This window comes from Cyclopterus lumpus, chromosome 21 (assembly GCF_009769545.1).
Source record: "Cyclopterus lumpus isolate fCycLum1 chromosome 21, fCycLum1.pri, whole genome shotgun sequence".
Classification (NCBI taxonomy): domain Eukaryota; kingdom Metazoa; phylum Chordata; class Actinopteri; order Perciformes; family Cyclopteridae; genus Cyclopterus; species Cyclopterus lumpus.
Genome location: NC_046986.1, coordinates 15,667,793 through 15,693,115, shown reverse-complemented (window position 1 = coordinate 15,693,115; position 25,323 = coordinate 15,667,793). Strand labels below are relative to the sequence as shown.

The 25,323-nt window shown below is 40.9% G+C and overlaps 1 protein-coding gene across 1 annotated transcript in view; it reads right to left on the bottom strand.

Annotated features, from left to right (window-relative positions):
• The window catches only part of thsd7ba (thrombospondin, type I, domain containing 7Ba), a 111,274-nt gene that overhangs the window by 17,076 nt on the left and 68,875 nt on the right, over positions 1-25,323 (bottom strand). Inside the window, exons 12-17 of the mRNA XM_034561795.1 lie at positions 21,553-21,744; positions 14,445-14,711; positions 13,755-13,933; positions 4,729-4,734; positions 2,614-2,747; positions 330-486 (exon numbers count right to left, since the gene is read on the bottom strand). Coding sequence (XP_034417686.1) covers positions 330-486; positions 2,614-2,747; positions 4,729-4,734; positions 13,755-13,933; positions 14,445-14,711; positions 21,553-21,744 — 935 coding nt within the window. The remainder of the gene's footprint in view (positions 1-329; positions 487-2,613; positions 2,748-4,728; positions 4,735-13,754; positions 13,934-14,444; positions 14,712-21,552; positions 21,745-25,323) is intronic.

Below are 25,323 nucleotides of genomic sequence, written 5' to 3'. Positions count from 1 at the left end.
AAATCATAACAATCAATACGTTTTCAATCAACATACTGAGATAATAATTGATTCATTAATATGTCCCTTTGTGACAAAATGTTAAATGACAAAAAATGTTCAATCAACTCTAATACACTGTCAACATTATTATCAACTTTGTTATTGAAAGAACTGAAAAGCTTCTGTTCAATTTTGATCATTGCTAATGATTTATCCGGCCATTTTACCCACATGTTGGCTTATATGCTGATGATTATTGACATGTTTTCAATGACAATAAGAGACCTCCTTTGGCACACAACCTGTCAAGCAACCAAGAAAACAATCAATAGATTGTTACCACTTACCAGAGGGCAGTTGCTCCAAGCTCCCCAGGGGGCCACGACGCAGTCCTCTGGGCAGGCCAGGAAGCAGACCTGGGCTCTGGGAGGCATTTCCTCCTGATCACACAGACTGTCCTCCAAGGTGCTGTTCTCCCCACTCGCTGTTCCCTGCTTTACACACCTAGCGAAGCAGCAGATAGAGCGGTATAACTAGTCTCTGGGGAACTCCTTTTTGGGGTTTCGCAAAACATTGGCGAAGTCTCCAACTTAAAATAGATTTCCCTCCTTTTGCTCTCAGGTGAGATTTTACTACTCGTTTATTTGTCCCATGTGTTTGGTTTTTCCAAACATTTAGATGTGTACAACTGAAACATTGGTGCAACAAGTCTATTTACTGTTCAAACTACTTCCATGATAGCATTGAATGACTATGTTTACATGCAATGGCCATGGCGGAAGTAGCACAACGTTATCATCTTGTGGGACAGTGGGAATCAGGCTGAATAGTTGGATTCTCCAAGCGTGTGACCTTGACACTGGAGACCTAACTTTTTGTTTATTTTCTTGGTAACAGTCAACGTTGGCCTCTCTTTCTCTCGCTTTCTCTTAAAGTGTGAAGGCTATTCTCTAAAACCTTAGTTTTGGTTAACCATTAACTAGACAAATGGAATGTCAAACGACTCTCATGCAAATTTCCCTGACAGATGTTTAAAGGGTGACTACTACATTATTACCAAGATTGAAGAATGAGGAATTTTTTTTTTTTGGTGAGTAGTGGTAAAGTCTTCACAAATCATATATACATCATATATATTTAGATCAGGGGTCAGCAACCTTTTCTATCCAAAGAGCCAATTTGCCCTGTTTTCCACCAAATACAATGTGTCTGTAGCCGCAAAAGCTATTTGATATCACGTCTTATAACGTTTTATATATAATCATATTATATTTACAAAAACTATAGTTTGTTGTATTTATGAAATTTAGATTTAAAGAATAAAGATAATTATTGACATTATATTGCTATTGTTATAACAATATCAAACTCTTATGAAGAGGAGAACAAAAGTACACTGTGTCGGCCTACATTGAGGTCAATTAAATACACAACTATGCATGTCATGACCCCTCCGCATATTTCTGGCACATGGGGTAGAGTGATCACCCTGTAACCACAAGGTTGCAGGTTCGATACCTGTCCTCCCCACAAATTCTGTGTCGAAGTGTCCTTTAGCAAGACACTGGACCCCCAGTTGCTCCCCGAGCGCTTCACATCATCAGCCCACTGCACCTAGAATGCTGAGGATGATTTAAATGCAATAACGTATTATTTAAATAAAATAACTGAAATAAATAGGCCATGTCCACACTACTATGTTTCCATTTAAAAACGCATTTCTTTTGCTAGTTTTCCTCTGAGTGTCCTCACTCCGCCGGAATTTTAGACAAGATCACCGAAAACGGAGGAGTTCAGAAATGCTCCCAAGGACGGATACGTTTTTATTAACGGACGCCTTAATATCTCACAGCTGTTTTAAGGACCATGGCATTCCCTGGCGGATTGTCAGATCATTCCTGTCACCAGTCTGGTTCCTTACCGTGTGTTGGGAACAACAGGTTTCTACCGATCCTGATCATTGTTTTGTTTGTTTTATTCTTTGCTGTTTTTTCCCCCGACTCGAAAATAAAGATCCTCACTTTGAGTTTTGCAAACTGCTGCGTGAGCGTGCGTTTGGGTTCTCCACACCACACAACCCTAACAGAATGAGCCCACGCATAATTAAACTCTCTATTTTTTTCTGTGACTTTTATTTTTCTGTATTTATCCATTGACAGTTTACCAAGGGCAGTAAAAAAAACACTTTGAGTTGATGATTTTTGATTTCTGCTCTTTTTCACCTTCTGGGTGGTTGATTGTTACCAGTTTGTGTCTGTGACTCACACCTGGAGGCTTAAGTGTGAGACCAGTTAAGTGGCTTTTGACAACAAAACCGATGCCCAGTTTGGCCTTTCTCATTTCCTATGGTGCATATTCCAATACCAAATCCAGCACCTGAACATGCTGCCTGCAGAAAAGGTCAATGCTTCACTGCTGTTCTCTGTGGCTATTTTAAGTAGCACAAAAAGGCAGTGCAAAAAAAAATAATCTAACAACTCATCAGGAAGCAGTAGTTTGTTTTGACTGTTTGTTTTCCCCTGGCATTGCAAGTGTCAGGACCAGTTTGAGTGCCAGCGAAAGTAACGTTGCCAGTTAACGTGTGTTGCGGTGCCAAGCCAGCCAGCTGCCAAACCTAACCCGCTCACTGACCTGATCTTGCGGCTTTGCACTCCATCCCCGCAGGCTGGAAGGTCGTCCACAGTGTTGATGGTACAAATGGACCACGGCTCGATCCTCCACTCGTATTGGCCGCATTCACTGTAGCACGGCGCCGCCTCATATACCTGCATGTGCAAGCAAACACACACGCGCACTCACACACACACACACACACACACACACACACACACACACACAAACACACACACCCACACACAGACAAGGAAAGGGATACACACAAGGGATTATAATGGAAACTGCAATGGAACCGCATATAAATCAGCTCACACACACATACAAAAGCAAGCATGTGCATTTATAGAGTGGGTGCATACACTTTTAGGGAAGGTAGAAGATATTAGGGTCACTTTCACTTTCCATAGTACACTAATGAGGTAGCTCTAGGTCAAACCAGAATTCCTTATGGGATTTCATTTGGTAATATACCTCACAAGGTATAATTTAGTTCTCTTAACCTCGGAGTTATCCATGTCAGCAATCAGTTTAAGAATACAATATAGGCTTGTATTCTCAATTTTTTGCATTCATATTTAAAATAAAGCACTTGTGCAGTTATGAATATGCATATTGTATCCCTGGGACATTTTAAAGTGTATACTACACCCAATTAAGACAAAAATCAGTTAGGTGTTGCCAATGATGCTAGAGTTTGATATCAGGATGGTGTCGCTTATATTTTCCACATTCAGAGTATGAGCATAGGAATAGACAGACGGTGAGTATCAGAAATTAAAATGAATGTTTCACCCCTAAAATAAAGAAAATGACCCTTACACTACAGCGGGGCTCTGAACTAACTGCTGGCATGTTACCACTACAGAAAAGGACAAGAATGTGGTATTATTATAATTTTACAAATAAACTCTATGCATGATATGGAGAGGACAGCATGCAGGTGTTTTATAATGACAATGACATGGCAATAGGCCCCTCAGCTGAGGATGAAATTAGTAGGATGTTGAGCATTTTCACTTCTCCCCACTCATCTAGTGACTCTGGCATGTCTGTAAAACTAAGGGACCAGTGAGCGCGATGTTCGTGTAAACACATGTTTACTCTCAATCTAAGTAACAGTCTGCCATAGTAAAAGGTGTGCTCTGGAGGACAATTTGTGGAAAAAGCTGAGACGAGCTGAAATGGGTGTCTGTAAGTGTATGTGTATGTAGGTGTGTGTGTGTGTTCAGACTATAGACAGGTAGTCGGTGTTGAGTATTTCCTCCCCAACGGGCCACACAGATGCCTATTACACACCCTCATCATCTCCCATCTGTCCCTGCAGATGCCCCTGTTGGGTAAACTGGCAAATGCTCTGCTCTCACTTTCTCCACTACTACTGTAGGAACCCAATTTCAGCTTAACCGCTCATTTTCAAAGACATAAAAAAAACTTTCCAGTCATTTTCCAAAATATATTAACTATTTATTGTGCACCGGCAACATTTGTTGAGTAATACATCATGTGAATTTGGCACAAACCAAATGGGTTATGGTGCCACAAAACACAATATGTCATATATATATTTAATCATGTGTTGTCAGGTTAAAGCTGGTGCACTAGAATAAACAGACAGAGCAGAAGATTTGCTCCCAAGTACATCTACACACACATTTACAAAGAGCTCTCATCATAGCATAATAGGCGACCAGTTAGAATCAGCTGGTTCAGACCGGATTCTCTCATTGGTTAAACAATATTTGGGGAATCTCAATCAATTTCTATTTTCTGCTATTTAGTTTTCTTTGAAACACCTCTGAAATTAAATACATATTTTTGGATGAGTCCAGTTTATTTGAGCATACTCTCAAAAAGCCTTATTGACTATTCATATAATATGATAACAAGTTCTTCTTTAGAAAATGTAAATCCGAGTTCCTACAGTTAAAAAGCAGATGGGAATATTATCTAAATGCACTTTACATAACTGATTTCCATCCATGTAAAACTGTCTCCAATCAAGCTACTGTTCTTTCTCCTGACCGAACGACCAAAAGGGCCACAGGAGTATGTGTGACTCGGACAGATCTGTCATGCATTTCGTCTTCATTAGCTCGAGCAGAGTGTGTGTACAGAATGAACGGCACTGACCTGAGCCTGCGTGGATGTCCATATTAGCAGTGCATGACAAGCCAGAAGTTGGGCAGGGGAGAGAAGAACAATGATATGATCATTAGTTTAGATTTTGCCTGCAGTGACAGAAATGTATAGTTTTTAAATTAGGTTTAAAAAAAATATTGCATTCTGCTCTGTGTTTCATTAATGAGAGTAAAGGATGATTACATACTCCATCATCTGCAGTGTATCTAGTGGCCCTGTATATTTGGCCAAGACGTATGATTCATAGTGTTGAGAGTTTTAAAATGCTGCAGTTGGTTGCAACAGCTGTGCAATGGCCAGTTCTGCAGCTGAAGGCAACTCCGATAAACTAATTTGTCTGGAGATGGTGAGAGGGAAGTCGACGCGAACGAGCATATGCTCAGAGAGGTTGTGTGCTCTGTATCTAAACAAGGTTTGCTAAAAGTAACTGCTATGTTGCTGACAAGAAATTGCTCAGGCTGTCCTGATTTACCTTTTTCAGAGTTAAACGGACATTCAAATAAAATCTCTGACCCAAGAGAGTACAGACATTCCCGTTAGAGTAGCGTTTGAGCCACTGGAGGCTTCATGCCACGGTCAGAGCAAGAGCATGCACCCAGCCCTCCGAATGCCAAAAGTCACTTCATCCACCTTCATGCATTCCTTTACGACTGCACATCTAAACGGGATAAACCCATGACTAGGTTTTTATTCCTCGTGAAATTAAAGACCCAGGTTTTAAAATGTGCGCATTCAAATTTCCAAATGCATGGCATGTAAAGTTGGAATTGACTTACTGTCAAACTCTCCATTGTTGTATGAGATAATGGCTATGACTTGCATCCAAAAAAAACAAAGACACACACACCTGTTAAAACGTGATGAAAACTCCATGCACATAGACACACATATACACACACACTGTATGTGTCAACACGATGATGATGCATGTGCATACATTCACATATACAACAGGACACCCAAAGCACCAACAAGCCCTCCTGCAGGAGTGGTACATTATTATTGATAACACAAAGTACATTGGATGGAAAGTCTTAAAGAGACTCTTTTACACAAAAATCTGAGGACGTACCAGAAATATACAAGTCTCCATTGCTGCGGTGGCGTCTGCTTACAATGAGTGCATGTTTACATTTGTGTACACTTTTCTGCTATTACCTTTACTTACCATGTCACATTACTTTTGACAACGATATTCAGGATTTGGGTAAGAATCTGTGTAGTTCTCAGCTGCTCTAACAGTCGTGGCAAACTTCTACTTGCCAGCTTAGCTATTGAAGTGGGCAAAAAAACTAACTGAATAATTATCACCTTACTGTGGTAATTGTGAAGGACAACCTGCAACCACAAAGTAATTATCATTTGGTCGGTTTCTCATACAGAACATGTTGCCGACAATGATGTCTGCTATTTAACATGTGAGTCTCAGTCGAATGTGTCGTGGTTGCTTATAGTAACAGCAGCTGTTGAAAATAAGGACAGAACAAGCAGGTCTCCTTGTAAAAGCCCTCAAATCTACTTTAGTGAATTTAAAATACATACCCATCTGTGTTTATTATTTACCAACAATTTACACAACTGCAAACAACCATTCCAGCATCAGGGTTAGCAGAGACAAAGTCACTGCAGTGTTAGCAGCACCACTAAATATTTCTTATTGTCATGGTGTCATCACAGCTTCAAAGAGACTGCACTATTAGTGTCAGCCGGCCTGTGGATGAGATGAGACAATGGCTCCTCTGAGAAACACAGTGGGACCTCTCAAATAACCTTGCATACAAAAAGTTGAAAATGTGCCAACATATAATGTAACTATTTGGATGCATGCCTGTTGCTGAAAAATGTATCTAAGCCTCTGTAAATAATTTATGAGAAAAGATGAAACAAGGCCGACAACATTTTGCAGATTAATGTGTATCGGCCTTTCAAATATCCGACATACTGTACACACCGTGGCTTTAAATGGTTGATAAATTGGCCCCCTTTGATGGCGTCATAGTAGTACATTACAAATGGTGTCATCTCTGTAAATCAAGGCAATATAGGCTTCTTAGTTTGCTCAACTGGTTTTAATGCATCACCATGTGTCTACCTTTACATGCATAAACCCAACTCCCGTATAACCCCCAGTATATGCGCAAGCGCATTAGACTACTGTGTATGACATCATAGACTACCGTATATGACAATCTCAGCAGGAGCAGAGGTATAGTTGGCCGTCTCTGCATGTGGTGGCACCAGAGTCCTGCAGTGTGTTTGGCTAAGTCTAGCAGCTAAGAGGGCTTATACAGCTAACAGAAATAAAGAGACTAAACACACAGCAGGATTGACAGTTCCTGTTCAGAGTTAATCGTTCAACATGAAGTGTGGCACTGTGGACTACAGTTTAGCTTCACTGAGCTGGTGCGGGTAGCAGCATAGATAAATACGAGAGCGTATCTGTTGCGTTAGAAGTTTGAGTGAAAAGTGCATCTGCAATTCTTGTAGTCCAGACAGGGGCCAATTATGGTTTGTATTCATTCCATCAAACAATATAGCTGTGTTTGACACACCTGGCAGAGATCTGCAGATTTCTAGTTGTTCCATGTTATGAGTAGCCGATCACACAAGCACCCATAGGTGGACTCCAGATACACGACTGTAACTGCTCTAAACTTATTTTGGATCTTTGACCATTGAGTTGGTTTCTATATCATACTCTCTCTCCTACTGTCTTCCAATTAGGTCTCTCACCCTAGAGGACATCGATAAATATTACAAGGCTTTATAAGATTTATGTCTGACATGCTTCTTGGCACACCGCGGGGCGATGCCGTGACTTTCCATAATTACGCAAAATAATTTAGTCATCAAGCTCCTTTTCTAGCTCTAAAATAATTTCCATTAGTCATTTACTTTGTTCTCCATTACCAAGACACAGCTTAGCAAGACAGAAATGCAATAGCACTTAACCCTGCATCCACCTTCAATAATAGCTATGGTCAAAGATCGTTGTCACATACTTAAACAAACATTTGGGAATGAGTTCCCCTAACCCTTCTCCTCTCAGTTCAAATATGAGCAATGTGTACTTGAAGGAAAACACACTGAAAACACAGTTCACAGTCACAACAACACTTGCATCCCCATCTGGACTCCTGATAACTGTTCATTATACTCTACAACGATTATGTTAGTGCTTTGGCACAATAAACAGGATTTTAAACAAACATTTAGTACCAGAATGGAATGTTAAGAGGTATACAATTCTGGATGTTATAGTGTTAACCAAATAGTCAAATAGAATTACTATATGGTCAAATCCAGATAAAGAGTATGCCATTGATTAATTAGTAAAAAATAAATGGTAAAAACTAGACCTATTTGGTTGTATTTATATTCGTTTAGATTACAAAGTTCACAGTACAAAATCATTCACACTTATCAAATGATGAGCATGTATTTAATATGCGCCCAACCACTAACTAGTTTATTAGCAGATAGAAGCTGTGATTAACCTTTGTATCTGAATTAAACGCTGTGGACCATCTGGGTAGCTGTCGGCTCTAAAGAAGATAGAGAGGCTCCAAAATGAAGCCTTTGTGGGTGGCAGCGCTTCAGGCTGCCTTAACAATATGCATGGTTTGTAATGCAGGAGACACCTCACATTTTGCCCTGGGCCTACAGGGGGAGAACAACACATGCCCAAGCACTGCTTCATGTTAATTACACCTCACTGGCCTTAGGTAGCTTCATCAGCAGTTGGCTCTAAAAGATTTTTGTCCTAATGAAGGAGAGAGATGAGTTCGGCACCTGTGTGCACTCGGGTAAAAACAAGAACACGTGCTCTCTTTTATCTAGTTCTGATATTTGGTATGTATCCATTTTTTAGACTTTCTATTGTTGGCTACTGAGGGGCAGCATACAGATGGACGACCTATTTGATTGTTATGAAATCTGCTATAAATGGTAATGGTTCCCAGATGATGACACCCTATTTCTTTTGGAAACCACTTATCTTCAGGAAAAAAATAAATAAATTCTGTGTTGCAGTACAAAATCATCAAAATAAAACCAATGCCGATTTTGTTAAATGCTACGTTTAGTCCTTGAATAATGCTCACTGATGTTGCCTCATGCTCTCGCTTCTTCAATTCATTATTTGTGAATTAACTGTACAACTGCGAATCCTTGACAAATTGTCCACAGTGGTAAAGAGAACAGAGGATCAGGTATATTAAAAGCCAAGCCATGCTAAAATTAGCTAGACTAAGGAAATAAACCAGCAGCTACGGTACAATTTGTGAAGAAAACAGTATTAGGGAGTAAGAGAAACTATTAAATATGTCAAATATGAAAGGGACAAAGTTAATCAACAGAGTTGCACTTCAGTAAAAATGTCATTAAAAAGCCTAAAAATTGCACTTGAATCTGGTAATATGGTAATAAGCAAAGAAGCATATTGTTGAATATCAGCTGTCCTGTGTGCACTAACAGTAGATAATGAAAATGTTGGTGAGAAAGAGACCAATACCAGACGTATCGAGAGAGAGAGCAAGAAGTCAGATGCAGTTAAAAACACCTGGATGTTATGGTTGTCGGATAATTCAGGTGTTATTGTGGTCCACTGGTTGTAGAGCCCCAAAATATAAGGGAGGAGGTGTCTCATACTGCATGTAGAGCATCCGTGCACCGAAGGAGCTGCCAAAAGCACAAACATTTCTCCACATAGATAGTTGGGTCATCACTCTTTCAAATCGACACACTTGAGGGGAACCGAAGAACACTGCAGGACAGATAGTGTAAATGTATAGTCTCACGAGACTAAACTAGTCTAGTCATGACAGAATGTACTTGAGCAAGACGCAGAACCCTAAATTCTCCAACGGTTAGGCCAGTGCTCTTCTGTATTTCAACTGGTGTGGTCAGCCAGTATGTTACCCTGCCAAGCTCCTTGGTTTTAACATTGAGATGGAGGCAGCTCCACCTCTGGGTTATGTTCCACAAAATGTCTCCACTAAATAATCTCAGCTAAGATTGAGTTGTTTGAATGCATATGAATATATAGGCGAGCACACTATGCAGGGTTTTAAGATAGGCAAGGAGAGTATTTCTTGTTATAATCTCCGGCTGGGAACTGACCACTGCGTTGCATTTCCCTAACAATGTACCACTGTATGTACTATCTAATGAGCTGACGTGAGTAGATCCCATCTGATACGCATCATAATGCTAAGACACATCTGCTTTGCAGTGGATCATGTATGATCATTCTAATAACAAGCTCAACAGTCTTGGCTTAGAGCACAGAACATCTCCTCTTTGAAAAGCAGCATTGCTAAACAGCAGATGGCCATGAGTTCATTAAGTGTGATCATAGTCCAGCTGTTTGGGTCTGATTTATGATATATGAACAACAGACGATGTGAGGATAACATCTACATTTTAGGATAACATCTACATTTGTGTTTACCATGAAGCTAATTTAATATGATTACAAAATGTAAAGTCAATTTACAAATATTACCCTCTACTAATAACCTCTGTTTACCAAGTCAGACCAAGAGGGGGCTTGCCAAGATAATGCTGTTTGACAAATAGCATGATTCATGTCAATATATTTTCTAAGACGAAATAACCAAAAGAGTAGGGATTAGCAGCACCATAAGATCGTGGCTTGGCAGCCATACAATCATGCACCATGACATGGCCCTCAAGCAGATATGTTTTCTCGCCTGTCCTTCTCAACAGGCATCACAGCAAAGCTCAAAGTGATCTGAGAGAAACAGCCAGCAGCATCAGCAGCATCAGCAGCATCAGCAGTCTCAGTACACAAACCTCCAACTGAACTAAGCCAAGACCGCCGATGTTGATACGTAAGCACCGAGCAAACAACAATTTCCTAATTTGGTGAATTAAAGCACCGAGCTTTGTAATGCAACGTTGACAATGGTGATACATACGGTGAATTAAACTATTTGCGAGACTTACAATGATCCCGAGCCACCAACAGCACAGGCAGAAACACATCGACTTCTGCCTTGAAGTGTGAGTTTATGGGCTACCACTAATATCCAATCAGTCATTGTGAGGAGTCACAGACTGCTGTCGGCAGCAGTGAACGTGGAGCGCACACACATGAACATGTCATAAATCTGTTGAGAAGTGGCATGATCAGGCTGTTGGCATGCAGGCTTGCTGATTAAAATCTATTTAGAGTATCAGCAGCTTTAATAGACTACCTAAAGGTGCACTGCATATGTTGATGGTTGTGGCATACTGGTTACTTATAAGCTTCACTTGAATTGTCTGCCTGAAGCTTACAGGCTTTTCATGAAGAAATTGGTGTGCTTTTTTTGTTATGTTGTTATCTTAATATTACAAAATGTGCTGCATCCCTTACCTAGTGGTTAGAAAATGTGCAAGTGCCAAAACCCAACACCCAAGTTCAACCGTGACACTTAACTTGAGGTTGCAGGACTGTATTTAGACATGACTTGAAGATCCATTACTTCATTAGCATTTGGATATTTGCTGTTATTTTTATTGATATAAATTCAATTCTCAGGGTATGGACACATTTTTTTCCCACCAGATAGTTTTAGTGACAGGCACATGCATTAACAATGAAGAAACCACAACATCCTGCACACCCTCACTCACTTGTAATCACATAGAACTTAGTGAACGGAGGAAATAGTCTGAACATGTCACTAAGAAAATTAATAATTTATTCTCAGAAGGGAGTAGACAATGGAGATAAGAAATAAGTTGCAGCATGCCTGAGTGGGGCCATATTAAAATGGAGGTGTAGTATTTCACAACAGGAGTGACAGTCATGTTTTGTCAAACTGTCCTTAAACAAGACAGTTCCCCTCAGCCTTCTTCTTCACTTTTTCTTTCAGAACATGCAGCTGTTTTTCTGGAAGTCTGTGGGTCTGCTGAGCTCACATCATTTTTCAGAGAAAGACAGATTACGATGTTTTTTTAATGCATGTTTTACTTTCAATGTTACAAGAGAAAAGTCTTATTATGGATTGCGGGGAGTAAGCAACACCTAATCTAATAAAGAACAGGACTGTCCTTATTACATTCCCATGCAAACAGCTTCAACATTTGCAAGAATCAAACTTGACAGGCCTGCTGTGCTGATTACAGTCGCAAATCTGCTAAACAACAACTGCTGCGCTGAAAAGGATCTGGGGTTTATTGAAAACAGTTCTTTAATTATTCTTTTCCACTTATACACTGGTGAGGGAGCCCAAGAGATCCTCAATGACAGGTTCTCAGTGAGGTGATGCATGAATTATTCATCTCGATAACACTCGATCGTACCAATGCAGACAATCTTACCTCATTAACAGCATGTTCTAAGTTTACTTTAAAGCCCAACTCCTACACAGCTTTTCAACTTCTTTTTAGCTCATTATTTTCATGGTGGCACTTTCTCTTTCTCTCCGTCTCCCTCTCTATCTCTCTCCCTATCTTACCTGCTCACTCAACCATGTGATGAGAGGATGAGTTGTGGTGCACTGTACATCTCATCCCTGTCAAGTCAGTCACCTCTGGCCGTGGCTCGAGGGGAAACATCTGCTGATGGGAGCGAGGCCACACTTTGGTTAGAGAATAGTTCACAGTGGGCGATGTTTTTTCAGAGAATGTGAATATTTTTTATACGCTGCATCCTAAGAGAGGTCTGAGCAGTGAAGTGCACTGGCTTAAGGGGAAAGCCTTTTTTTTAAGACCCTATCAGGAAGACGCTTTTGACCATCTTGGACTTTCCTTGTTAAACACAACAGCAATGCCTGTCGAACTAGAGTAGAGGTTATACTGTAGTGTTGTTCCACCCACTCCTCGCACAGATGTACTTCACTTTCAATGTCCAATTTGATAATGTTAACAATGAGGCCTTGTCCACCCTCGGGATAAATCCGCTAGAGATAGCTCCAATTTCAATGGCGAGGGTTATTGCAGGGCAAGACTACTGGGGCCATATAGACCTTGTTAGCGGGCACTTAACCATCTGTACACAAATCTCCACTACAACACTGGAATATCTTTCGCACAGCCGTGCCTCATCTCCATACTGACCTCTACACACTTAAGTGTCTTTTCAAGCCCATTCAAGCATAGAGGCAGCATTCATGAAACACTTCCCCTCTTTAAACCATGACCCCATGAGAGGTGTGCTGTCGCAGAACATTCAGAGCTACGTACGGACAAAACCTGACTATGGAATATCAAAAGCTCCCATCTGTCCACTTCTCCCTCTCTCTCCCCCACCCCGTCTTTTTGTTCCTTGACACCGCCCTGTTTTTTATGTCAAGGAAAGGGCATGTCATGAAAGGCAAATGATTTGGTCTGACTGAAGACACTAGAAAATGAACAGGTCATGCAGGAGTCCCACTGGCAGAGGGGTCATAAACCGTACCATTGAAATGTGAGTTTCACTGTGTGTTTACGCGACAGCATTGGAACGCGGCTGGAGGACAAGATAAAACCATATCAGAGATGTAAAACAAATTAAAATGCAAAACTACAGCTTGCACCATATTAGTGATCCCAGTAAGATAATGCTGTATGTCTGTGTAAAACAAGGGGCACAGCGGACACTATTAGAATTATGCTAAATCATTTGTCTACATTTAGCGTGAACTATGGTGGTGAAAATGAGTGGATTCAGAGTGTACAATGCCCTGATCTGCATTCTATGTGCCCTCGGAAACAATCAAGTGTGGGAAGAGCTGACTTGAGAACAATGTGAATGAATAATGGGGTGAACCTTGGTTGATCATGTTTGCTGTGTCTCCATATGGAAACTATAATAAAATATGCTAATGTCCATGAACTGTACATGTGTACAAGTATTGGACAACTATACATTCGAAAGATTGCTCCAAATGCCTCTTCAGATTTCCCACTTTAAAGACAGCCCGCTAACACGTCAACAGGCTGTCACACTAAGAGTCACCTTCCACAATGTGTCTACCTCTTGTGCTGTACAGGATGCTATATACAAGCACTGGTGCACACCTTACCTGATTTTTCAAATCCAGCTTGGGGCATGGCCGTCCTCCATTGAAAGATTTCTCTCTGAGCCACTTGGACCTGATCTTCAACCCACTGCCACAGGATGCACTGCAGGGCGACCAAGCTGACCAGTCACTGAGCTTACAGTCTAGGGGGCAAGGGACGTGGCAAACCTCCACCATGTAGCCTGAAATTGAACATTGGCAGACGGGAGGAAGAGGCCTCATTCTGACTTGCTCAACAGCTGCAGCAAGGATCACAATAATAATGTCAGACAGACATGCCACTGGCTTACACTCCGTCAGACCCTGGACTTGCTCACTAATTATTAATGAGTCTCTCCTTATGGGCTAACTTGGCATTGTAAAACTGCTAAAGAGTTTTGACACACTATACTTTTTTGTTTTTGTTGGCTGTTGGCTGTCAGTGTTTTTTACACTGCAACATGCATAAACAGTCAAAAGACATAGAAACTAACCATTTCAAACCACCAGCTAAAACATCACTTAATTAGGGTTTCACCTATAGAACAATTTCTGAATATTCTGACTACTGATGTCAAGCCTGCATACTGGCAAGTACAGAATATGTGAGTCAAATAAAATAAAATAACCCCATTCTCCGAACAAGAAAACGGTTAATTTTTAACACAATGTCAGACTGAATAATGTGAAACTAAATGTTTCTGTGAGTCCTACCTGAGTCTGTGCAGGATGCGGGGTCGACCAGGTGTCCCTCCTGGTCAATGCAGGCCACGGCTCTGTAGCGCAAACCTTGTCCACACTCCTTCACCTCTCGGTGGCTCATCCAGCCATGCAGCGACCCCGGAGCTGAAGGATCATGGAGGATGCATGCAGACCAGTTCCCATAGGGCTGGGACAAGAACTCATCGCAGGGACACATTTCTGTCTCCTCCAGTGGGTACAGCTCCTTAATCAGGCAATGCACCTTCTTTTTACTGCGACCTGAGGAGAAGATGGAGAAAACAATGGAGAACTGCAGTGCCCTGGATGGTGATGAACACTGAATGAATGTGGCATGAACGACCTAACTTGTTCCCATGTTGGAATAAAGTAGGAGGTACAGAATGCATAAATATATTGGTTGTTTCAATTAGATATTAGTTCATAGAGTGCCAACACATTTTGGGAACTCTGATAAAAAAATAAATAAAACATATTTTGTTCATTTATCTTGGATCATTCATAATACATTCACAATACTACAATACCAGCAGGTCCGCAAACTAGACTGTCAGCATGCATTGTTTATTTGGATCATTGTGGGGTCACTGTCAGCAGTCATAGACAGGCACCAGCAGTCCATCATTCACTTGGTTAATGTCAGTGGATCGCAGCCCACTGCAAAATGAGCAAAGCTTAATGAGCTTTATTAATACTGCATGAAAAAATTAATATGAGCGAGGTAAACCGACCCATTATTATGAGGTTGTTTTTTCTCTCAAATAGTATCAAAGACAAATCTGTTACTTTAAGAAAAATAGAGGTTGTGAAACAGAACATTGGAAAAAAATGTCTTTCAAAAAAGTAAATATTATGAATGGCAATTATGGCATTTTCAGTAACAACAGCAACACAGTTGAACATAATTGTGTTTACCATTTGTTCCCACCTGGCTCCATCACAAGTACACAGATATTTATAAACTACTGGTTACATAACACACATTGTAAACACAGCCCTGTATAAAGGTTGGATGAATTACCTCGTCCCTATAGTTTGACTTTATTTCATTTAGAGGAAATTATCATAACAAATGAATAGCTAATCAGTCAAAAGTGGTCTACTGTATGACCAGTGGCAAGGAAGCCCTGTCTGTAATGCATATTCAGAAGGCACTCTGAATGACCCCCGGGTATAATTATTTGAAAGCATATTAAACTTTAATTCTTTTCTTTATTTTGAAGCCCCTTAAGGGAATGGTGCACACTAATATCTTTGTTACATCACTACAGCTAAACTCACTGAAGGTTAGACCTGAGTAATTGTTTTGCTACAAGAAATAACTCATTCTACGCAAGTAAAATGCAAAATACAAACAAGATTATTTTTGTTATTCAACTGGAAAACATTTCTATATTTCTAACCTTTAGTATGTCATTTGTATGCAAATGCAGCCCATTTAGGCTCGGCACGTACAGTACCGACATGAAGACCCAAAGGAGTCCAAATCTGCTGCAGCTTAGTGTTCTCCCACTGAGGAGGGAAAACGGAAAGAAAAGTTCTTTCCTTTCTTGCCTTCGGTCTTCTGGTGCACGTTTATTTCCTCCCTTTCCTTTTCATCCATGACTTTTCACCAGCACAGTGGTTGCTGTTCAATAGTAATGATAAACGGTGCACAGAGAGCTTTTGATTCAAGGGGTTGACGACAGACAGATATCCAGTTTTATTATTAGTCAGTAATGTTCAGTTTAGGAGTCATTTTTTAATTAAGTGCTGTAATTCTCATTTGGGTGTACCCACTTTCCCTCAGTCTGTCTCGTCTTGTTTTATATATCACTGAATAATTTCATATATTTCCCATAATGCTTTTGGCAACCCCTAGTAACTGTAGTACTCACCCTTACATTCGACAAAACACAGCATGTCCTGTGGGTGCGACGTGATCTACTGATGCTTCTTTTGAACGGGAGTTTGGGACCAAAATGTTTCTATGAAATCATGATTGTGAAACATCTAGAAATCTAGAATCATGTCATCAACATTGCCTAATGAATATTAGAAAATGGTAGGAAAGCTGCACAGTGGACTGACAGCAATTGTTTCCGCATGGATTTCTTTCTTTAAAATCAAATATACACCACAAAACACCAGCTCCAACTCTTTTGTCTAATGAGGGGGAAAATTCTTTTTTCATTTCAAAGACCTCCATTAAAAAACTCCATTAAGACTATTAGAGCTAACCACTCAATACATTTCACTTCAGGCTTCAAATAATTAGTCCTGTCCATTACATCTGATGAGCATTAATAGATGAGCATGAGCAGCAAAGTAATAGTAGAGCAGCTGAAAGGCATGTGTTCCTCTCCGACACTGTCACTTTTAATACCAGGACAAGTAACAGATACAAACTGTCAAGCTGTCCGACTGCTGACAAATCTTTCTCGTGATTGATTGTCTGCTCTGCATCATTGAATCGTGTTATATAAGAGAGCTCTGGGTCTTGTTCGATTCTCAGCAACCATAATATGTGGCAGTCATCAACATGTTAGCGTTGCTATATATTAGAAACAAAGAAGGACAGCCACTACCGTCTGATGTAAATGTCATCGCTAACCAAATATGGCATTTGATGCGAATCACTGGCCCACATGCATGATTTGCATTCATTCACAATAAAGAAACAATCCAATCGAGTGCAATTAAGGGGATACTTGTGGGAACCAATAGAAACCATTTTCATTCACATTACTAGAAGTGAGAGGCAAAGGGACCCCTTCGAAAATTCCCCTTCCCAACATGTCAGCGTGTCATGGAACCAAAGGATGCATTAGGTCGTTTCATATGATGGGAGTGTCCCCTCTTTAGATGTCATCCTGCCGGTCTCAGAGGATTAAAGTAAACACCTGTGTTACTGAAAAGTGCTACAGAATTGGTTGGAGAGAGAGAAAGACACTCACATCTAACACACACATAAATACAAACACACGGCCTGGTGAAGGAGAGTTGTACTGCAGTTTTGCTAATTGGGATATTTATGCACCCCTATTTGTTCATCGTGGATCCTGGGTGTCCTCCGGCATCCTGTGTGCCCACTGAGCAGCCCATCTGTTTCTGTAGTGGGTCTGATTGCAAACATTCTTCACCAAGTGTGAACTCACTGCCATCACATGGCAATTCACCAACAATCTGTTCAATCTACACCCCTGCTGGTGGTTGATTGTCGAGTGCCAGTACAACATCACTTCACTTTGACAACTACATTACTGGCAACAGCACCACTCAGACCAACAGGCACCCAGAATACCTGCAGTTATTAAATGTGATTTCCAAAAACTTTCTCTGGTATAATATTTGTTGTGCTCCATGAGCATCCCTGTAACATGCCAGCAGTGTGCTGGATAGCATCTCCAGTGAAGTATCTGCTCTGGAATAGCAAGGCCATGAATGAATTAGCTTGATAGAAATGTCAATCGATAGATAAGATGACTGATGTCGCCTTCAGGTAAAAATGTCAACAAACACCTTTCCTCCACTTGCTTACCATTTCCAATTTTCAAAACTGATTAAAAACACACAACTGAGGCTCTAATATGTTGATAGAGAATCATGTTGCATTTTTCATCTGCAATTCTTAGTTTCAATAGTTCTTAGGAATGATTTATGGGCATTTGTTGATGGATTTCAATCTCACAGTGATAACTGAGTGAATGAGAACGCTTCTGAATTCATGAGGCTACGACCAAACTAACAGGGCCAAAGGATTTCCAGTGCAGTAGGCTTTAATGGAGAGTGATGTGTAAACATGAAACTGTCTTCAAAGACAAACCAAAAGAAGCAACTGGTACAACAACTAAAAGAGAGTATATAAATGTAGGTATAATGTATATTAATATTGTTAACACTGCATAACTAACATATATTAGCAATGAATAACAATATATATGGCTCACAAGTCAACAGTACAGCCATGTCATAAAAGAACAAGTCTCTCATTTATATTGTAGCCCAGCTCTTTTGTAACATAATATTAGATAAACCCATAGACTGTGAGATATAAGGACATAAAAAATCCCATAGAAACCATCTCCCTGCACTCCAACGGAGTGCTATATCTTCAGTCTTTATAACTTTTCTTCCTCAACTTACTTAGAGGTTTGAGTAGATTTCAACCAATCAAGTACTCAATTAATCATTTATATGGCCCATTTATTAACATGAAATACAACTAAATACATTTAATCAATTAAATGAAATAAAAGTATAAAATAATAGCATCAGACAATTTAAGAGGAGAGAACTCAAGACATAAAGTAGGGAATACACTTGAGCCATAAAATAAAATAAATTCAGTTCCCTGTGGCAGATTGACCATTAGAAATACAGTATTTCTATAAAAGGCAAAGCTAAAATGATACCCACGAGGCACTTAAAAGCTTATTCTGACAAAGAAGAGAATTTTAAATGGCTCAGTAACAAAGCTGGGTAGTGTAGCTAACCCATTTATCTGCAGTTAAGCTCTTACAGATACATACACAACTATTCTCTCTGATCTGTGGCAGAAATAATTCACAGAACTTAACGCTTGAATGCCCATACAGCATTCAACATGCTGATTGAGAAGAAGAAATTAGCTACAAGTCAATAGTTTACCAATAAAGAAAATCATTCATGCACGTTTCTTTTTTGAACATTTTCCACACAAATCAAGCCGTCCTTTATTCTGACAGGAGACAGATTCTGATGACAGGTTGTCAATCTTCACTTATCATGGTGTCACTTTCCTTGTAAGTATATTGATAAATCAGTATTTGTTGAAGAAAGATAATACTTGATTTTTTTTAATATAATGTAACTTGCAAGCATGGATGCAAATCCTCTGCCAGGGGTCATATTAACCAATAAAGGCTGTGATTGCCTCTGTGACTGAGAAGCCTGCACATCCAGCGTGCCAACACAACCACAGGGTTAACGCCATGTGAACTGATATGCTTGCCAGCCAAAGAGAAAGAAGACAGTGATAACGTGGACCTGCGAGAACATATATATTTAGATAGGTGCACAGACGATGTGTATTCTGGGCATGTTACCAGTCTGTCGGGAGACACATACAGACAAACATTTTCACAGCAATATAGAATAATCAGTTCATCTTATCTGCATGTCTTTGGACTTTGGGTCGCAATTGGAGGAAAGATGCATGAGATAAACATGCAACCCCCTCACAGAAAGGCAGCAGCAGCCCCCGTGGACTCCAGAACATGCTTACTTAAAAGCCACAATGCTAACTCCTGAGCCCCCCATGCTCACTCCTGAGCCCCCCATACCCACTCTTGAGCCCCCCTGAGCCCCCCATGCCAACTCCTGAGCCCCCCGAGCCCCCCATGCTCACTCCCGAGCCCCCCATGCTCACTCCTGAGCCCCCCATGCCCACTCCTGAGCCCCCCATGCTCACTCCCGAGCCCCCCATGCTCACTCCCGAGCCCCCCATGCTCACTCCTGAGCCCCTCATGCCCACTCCTGAGCCCCCCATGCTCACTCCCGAGCCCCCCATGCTCACTCCTGAGCCCCCCATGCGGCCCTGTTTACTTTTGGTCAGCTTCTGACACTCCAACCTGACCCCTCTCTTTCACACACACACATACAAAAAGTAAACAGCAGCGCAGTGCTGAGGCGTAGCTGCTCATTTTATGTCTTTTTTCTTTTTATTTGTAAACACACCATTGTTATGGGTAATACGTGGCACGATACAAGGGAGGCTGTTCAATAACGACAATAATAAAATCATTTATAAACCATAATCATAAAGTGACTTACAAAAACAAGATAATTACAGCCCTTGTGTATTTTGTCGAGCACAAACACTTTTTCAACCTTATTTCCATGTAGTAGTAACAGGGCTGGTATTTGCCAATGATTTCTGTATGAATTCAGAGGAAGTCCAAAAGGCATGATGCACTACGACATTTTGTTAAACAGCCTTTTGGAGCGTCAAAATGACTTTTAGTTTAGACACGCAGAACATTACTGCAATACGGCTCAAGAAGGCTTTTCAACATAGCTGTATCATCTAAGCAGATGTTTTGGTAAGCGGCCAACTCCCTTAACAACACCCAAGAGCTTAAAACCCACAGTGGCGTCGCTTTGCATCAATTCACCTGAAATTTAAGCAAGTGTTAAAGTCGATATACTGAGCTTTAATGACCATTACGGCCACACTCTTACCAAATAAAACCCACCACAAAGCAAGGCTGATTTCACGTGTTTGGATTTTTAGAACATTATAGAAGGAGACAGGATGTGTTTACTACAACCCCTCCGGCATCGGATCAAATATTCATGAAGACAAATAGTATCCAGCCTGGTCTGCAACCACAGCATGTAATTCAGATTTGCCATCTGCACTGAAATAAGAGATTACAAGCTGTGAGAAACCTAATTTAGATCTGAGGTACAGTGGAAAGTTACAGTAACAAACAGAAAGAGAAAAGAGGTTACGCTTGATCGTGGTATGGATGTCAAGGCACAGGGACCTTAAGGCAACCGAAGAACATGTTGCCATTACAACAACCCTAAAGATCAAAGGATGTAGTTGAATTGGAATCAGTGTACGTACAAGGTTACTACTTCATGTGTACAAGGTTGTGGTTTACACTAGTGTTGGGAGTAATGATGTGTTGTTAGTCTAGTGGCGCGTTGAAGGGGGCCGATGGAGATGTTCTGTAGAGAAAGATAAACCAACGTGCAACGTGAATTTAGTTTTCAGAGCAATCACAAAACACATTCACCAACACAAACGTGTCCCAGCCGTGCGTTTCACTTTTCAGCATCTGCTGGAAACACTTCCTTTTGCGTTTTTGCAGCGCTTTCTCTTAACGCTGTGGACGTGCTGCTAATTGAATGTGAGTTTTTTTCTGTTGTGAAGTTGGTGAAGATGTTCTCTAAATGCTAAATGCTGCGCACGAGGAGGCGATGAGCCTGTGAATTTGCAAATGAGTTGAGCTCTCGGGGGCCTTCGTAGAGAACGCTTGACCTAAGAATCCAACCTTTCCACTGGTGAGGAAGGAACGGTTGCCTCGAGTGATATCTGTGTCTCCTAATCTGTGAAGGAAGGTATAAACTTTACCTGTGAGGACGCGATTGCGATTGCTGGAGCTGCCGCATCCAGCGCAGCCAGAAAACTTGGACCAAGCGGTTAGAGTGCAGTCATCCTTGCAAGCCACCCGGCACTCTTTGATCTGAGGGGGCAGGGGGCCAGCCCATCGCAGGCACTCTGTCATATTGGCCGACTCGCCGCTCTCCCCAACACAACTGACTCCTGCAAACACAAGGGGAGGCGAGAATGTCATTCCAATTATACAGACAGTGCACGCATAACGGATCCCATCTCACCAGGTTGAAGTTGAGTCATTGGTATTGTTTGAAAACTCCCCACATATATTTCTTCTGTTATCCGTGCTTGAATACGCCTGATTTTAGCATTAGGTCACTTTCATATGCAGACTTTGATTGAGCAGCAACTGGCAAGGACATGTCTACTAATATCTGTTATGCTTGGTTGAATGGCCTCACAAAGAACAGGTATAGAGAAGTGTCCCTGTGTAAGGCCCAACAGCCCAACTTTCATGTTAAGATCTAGAGAAATGCTAATTTAACCTTCAGGCACAACACCTTTATCAGACAACTATGATTTATGGAAAAAAAACAAGATATTCATAATAACAGATTAACATAAAGGCTAAATACTTTTGGCAGAATCGTGTATACACTATCTAATCAGAGTCTCAGTATCTGATCAAAGAAAGATGAAGATATCACAACCGGGTATTGGAGCTGCAATATGTGCCTGTGTGAACTAAGAACAATTACTTAGAACACACAGTATGACCAGGTGGGTTATTCATGTTACTAAACACCTGATGTCGCACTCAATTAACTGGCAGCAGACTTTAACTCCAATGTGGCTGCTTTTGATAACTTTATACCCCTGAACACGTTTTGGGTAATCCTTCGATATCTCTTCCCTCAATTTGAAAACTGTTGAAGACGCAAGGATGCTCTTTGTCATAAAAGATAGAGCAAGCTCTGGTTAAGGGAAACAACATCCATCCATCCATCCATCCATTTTCAATACCGCTTATCCTCATTAGGGTCGCGGGGGCGCTGGAGCCTATCCCAGCTGACATAGGGCGAAGGCAGGGGACACCCTGGACAGGCCGCCAGTCCATCGAGGGCACATGTAGGGACATACAACCATTCACTCTCACATTCACACCTATGGGACATTTAGAGATCAATTAACCTGCAGCATGTCTTTGGACTGTGGGAGGAAGCCGGAGAGCCCGGAGAGAACCCACGCTGCCATGGGGAGAACATGCAAACTCCACACAGAAGGACCGCTCTGACCGGGAATTGAACCCGCGGCCCTCTTGCTGTGAGGCGACAGTGCTAGCCACTACACCACCGTGCAGCCCGGGAAAAACAACATGTACACTTTAAAATAAATTGAGAACTGGAGGCAGGATCAATATGAGAGGTGCATCCAAACCACTAATAAAGCAAAAGCTTGACTTGAAAAAATGGCATAGTTATGATGAAAGATCTAATCTGTAACAAGATGCGTCTTCAAACGGGTTAAATATCCTTCCAGAGATGCATGTTGAGCCTTGTGGTCATTTCATCATGAAGCACAATTTATTAAATCATTATGTTTTGTCAAAATATGCCAAGCGTTTGAAACATAAAATGGGAGGTTATGCTTGGTAGACAATTAGGTATATTAATACATTACAAAATATAAGTTATTGCTCAATATCCTGGCATTTTAATCACAGCCGGTTTAAGTAAAAAAAATGCTTCAATGAACAAATGTTTATACAGGATCAGTGTCACAGGAACCCACATTCATATTGTAAAAGAATACTTTCCCTAATTACCAACAAAGTATTCCAGTGTGCATGGTACATGGCGTCAGGGATAATTATTCAGTGTTGAAACAGTGGCTCAGCAACATAAATGGGGAACCTAAAAAATAGTGCCGTGAGTGACTAATGCAAGTTAACGTCTTTGAGGATTCACTGAAACACAAACATGCCTTAAATCCATTTGACTGATTTCTATTTGACTTTTAAATTGTGCCCTCTGACAAAAAACTGTCCGGCTTCTCCGTGTCTGCTGAGAATGTGTGGGATGGTCATTTACATATAAGGCCTCAACAAAGGCAGTGCGAGGGAGACAATGGCTATTATTAAAGAGTGTTTATGTAACATTCGCAATCACAGCGATAAACAAACAAACCTTTTTATTTTGTAATGTATGTTTTTAGGTTAAAGAGCGAACGATATTATGAGACGATTCTTATTTTCCCTTGAACAAAACTGTTTGATAAACAACTAATCATTAACAGCTGTTACAGTATTAGTCTAATTAGCTTCCCACTGAGGGAATAATTCCTCGTCCCTGTTGGCATTTCATTCTGTCCATTTACTTTGAATGGTGTTCTCTCTCAACCTCATTCTGTCATATCCAGCACCAAATATTATCACTGCAAGCACTGACATTCTGATTTTGAACTGGGAGCCATCCATTTTTTATATAATTATTTCAGCCTCTGGTTGCCCAAGCAGAATTGCATGGCCTTTCACATCATCGCTTCACTCAAATGTTAGCAACTTTAGTCACAGTGTCTCCACCACTGACAGGGATCATCTTTAATTATACAAGGTGAACACTTTTGAGGGGCAGTTGAAAGGACGAGCTTCGAAGAGGCTCGTCACTGTCCAGATGTATGACATATTTTCTGTGGCAACAGTGTGAGAACTCTACTTAAAAAAACAAACATATGTAATCAAGTTTCCTTCTAATAGCCTTCATCAATCTGACTCAGAACATGTTTATTCAGTCATACGCCTTGTATAATGTTATTCTATGTGATGCTTTGGGAAGAGTAATGTGGATTGGGTTCATCCTACCATTAAGTCACAGTTTTCCTCGAGCAAAAGATCCTCAACATGACTGACTCAATTTCTATTAAATCAAACCAGTTCCATTTCCACTCAAGGAAGGCCACACGTTGCCTGCATTTAGTGGTGTGGTGTAGCTAGTGTGACATCTATTGGTTCATTGCCTTCTCCAAGTCATCGGCCACAACTTTATACAGGCTTTCAGGGTTGTCGGTTCTATTATGTGGAAGGCTAGGATTCATCTGCTCCAATCTCACCTCACATAGTAGCACATCTCATCTGTGACCTCCGGCATGTTAGGTCAGCGTACACCCCACAAGCCTTACTGCACTCAGGCAGACATTTGCCTTCATTCCACATGCAGCTTTGCATTAAACACACGCTGAGATGGGAGGAAGCATTTCTTCAAGCCAAGGGAATAATGTCTTTGTGAAGCAGAAAACCCAATAACATTGATTCTAACTTTACAATACATGCATGCCTGAGCCAATGTATGCAGAAATGTGACTGGTCCTTACTGGGCCGACATTAATCCCTTGTTGCTAATTGAGCTGTTCTGCAACTGCTGTTTAAATGTTTAATCAACACTAGACGCTAGCCATACTGCACCACTTCCCCAGGGCTGCACAGTATTTCTACTAAAGCTTCCAATTTCCAAATAACACTCCCGCTCAGTAATTCTCCCAGTTGAGCCCACCTCGCAACCACAATGATACTGACCTCAAGGAAAACAAAAACAATTCCACAGTGTCTGTGTGCCTTGTGTTGCTTCTCAGTTAGTGTGTGAGTTCAGCCAAAATGCGAGTGATGATGCAATTAAACAATAACTCACTAGTTCTTGTTTAATTGCATCATACTTCTTGTCGATAAGAATAAATGTAAAACAATATAATCAGCCCAGAGTTCAGGGCACACAATATTAAGTGTATGGTTTG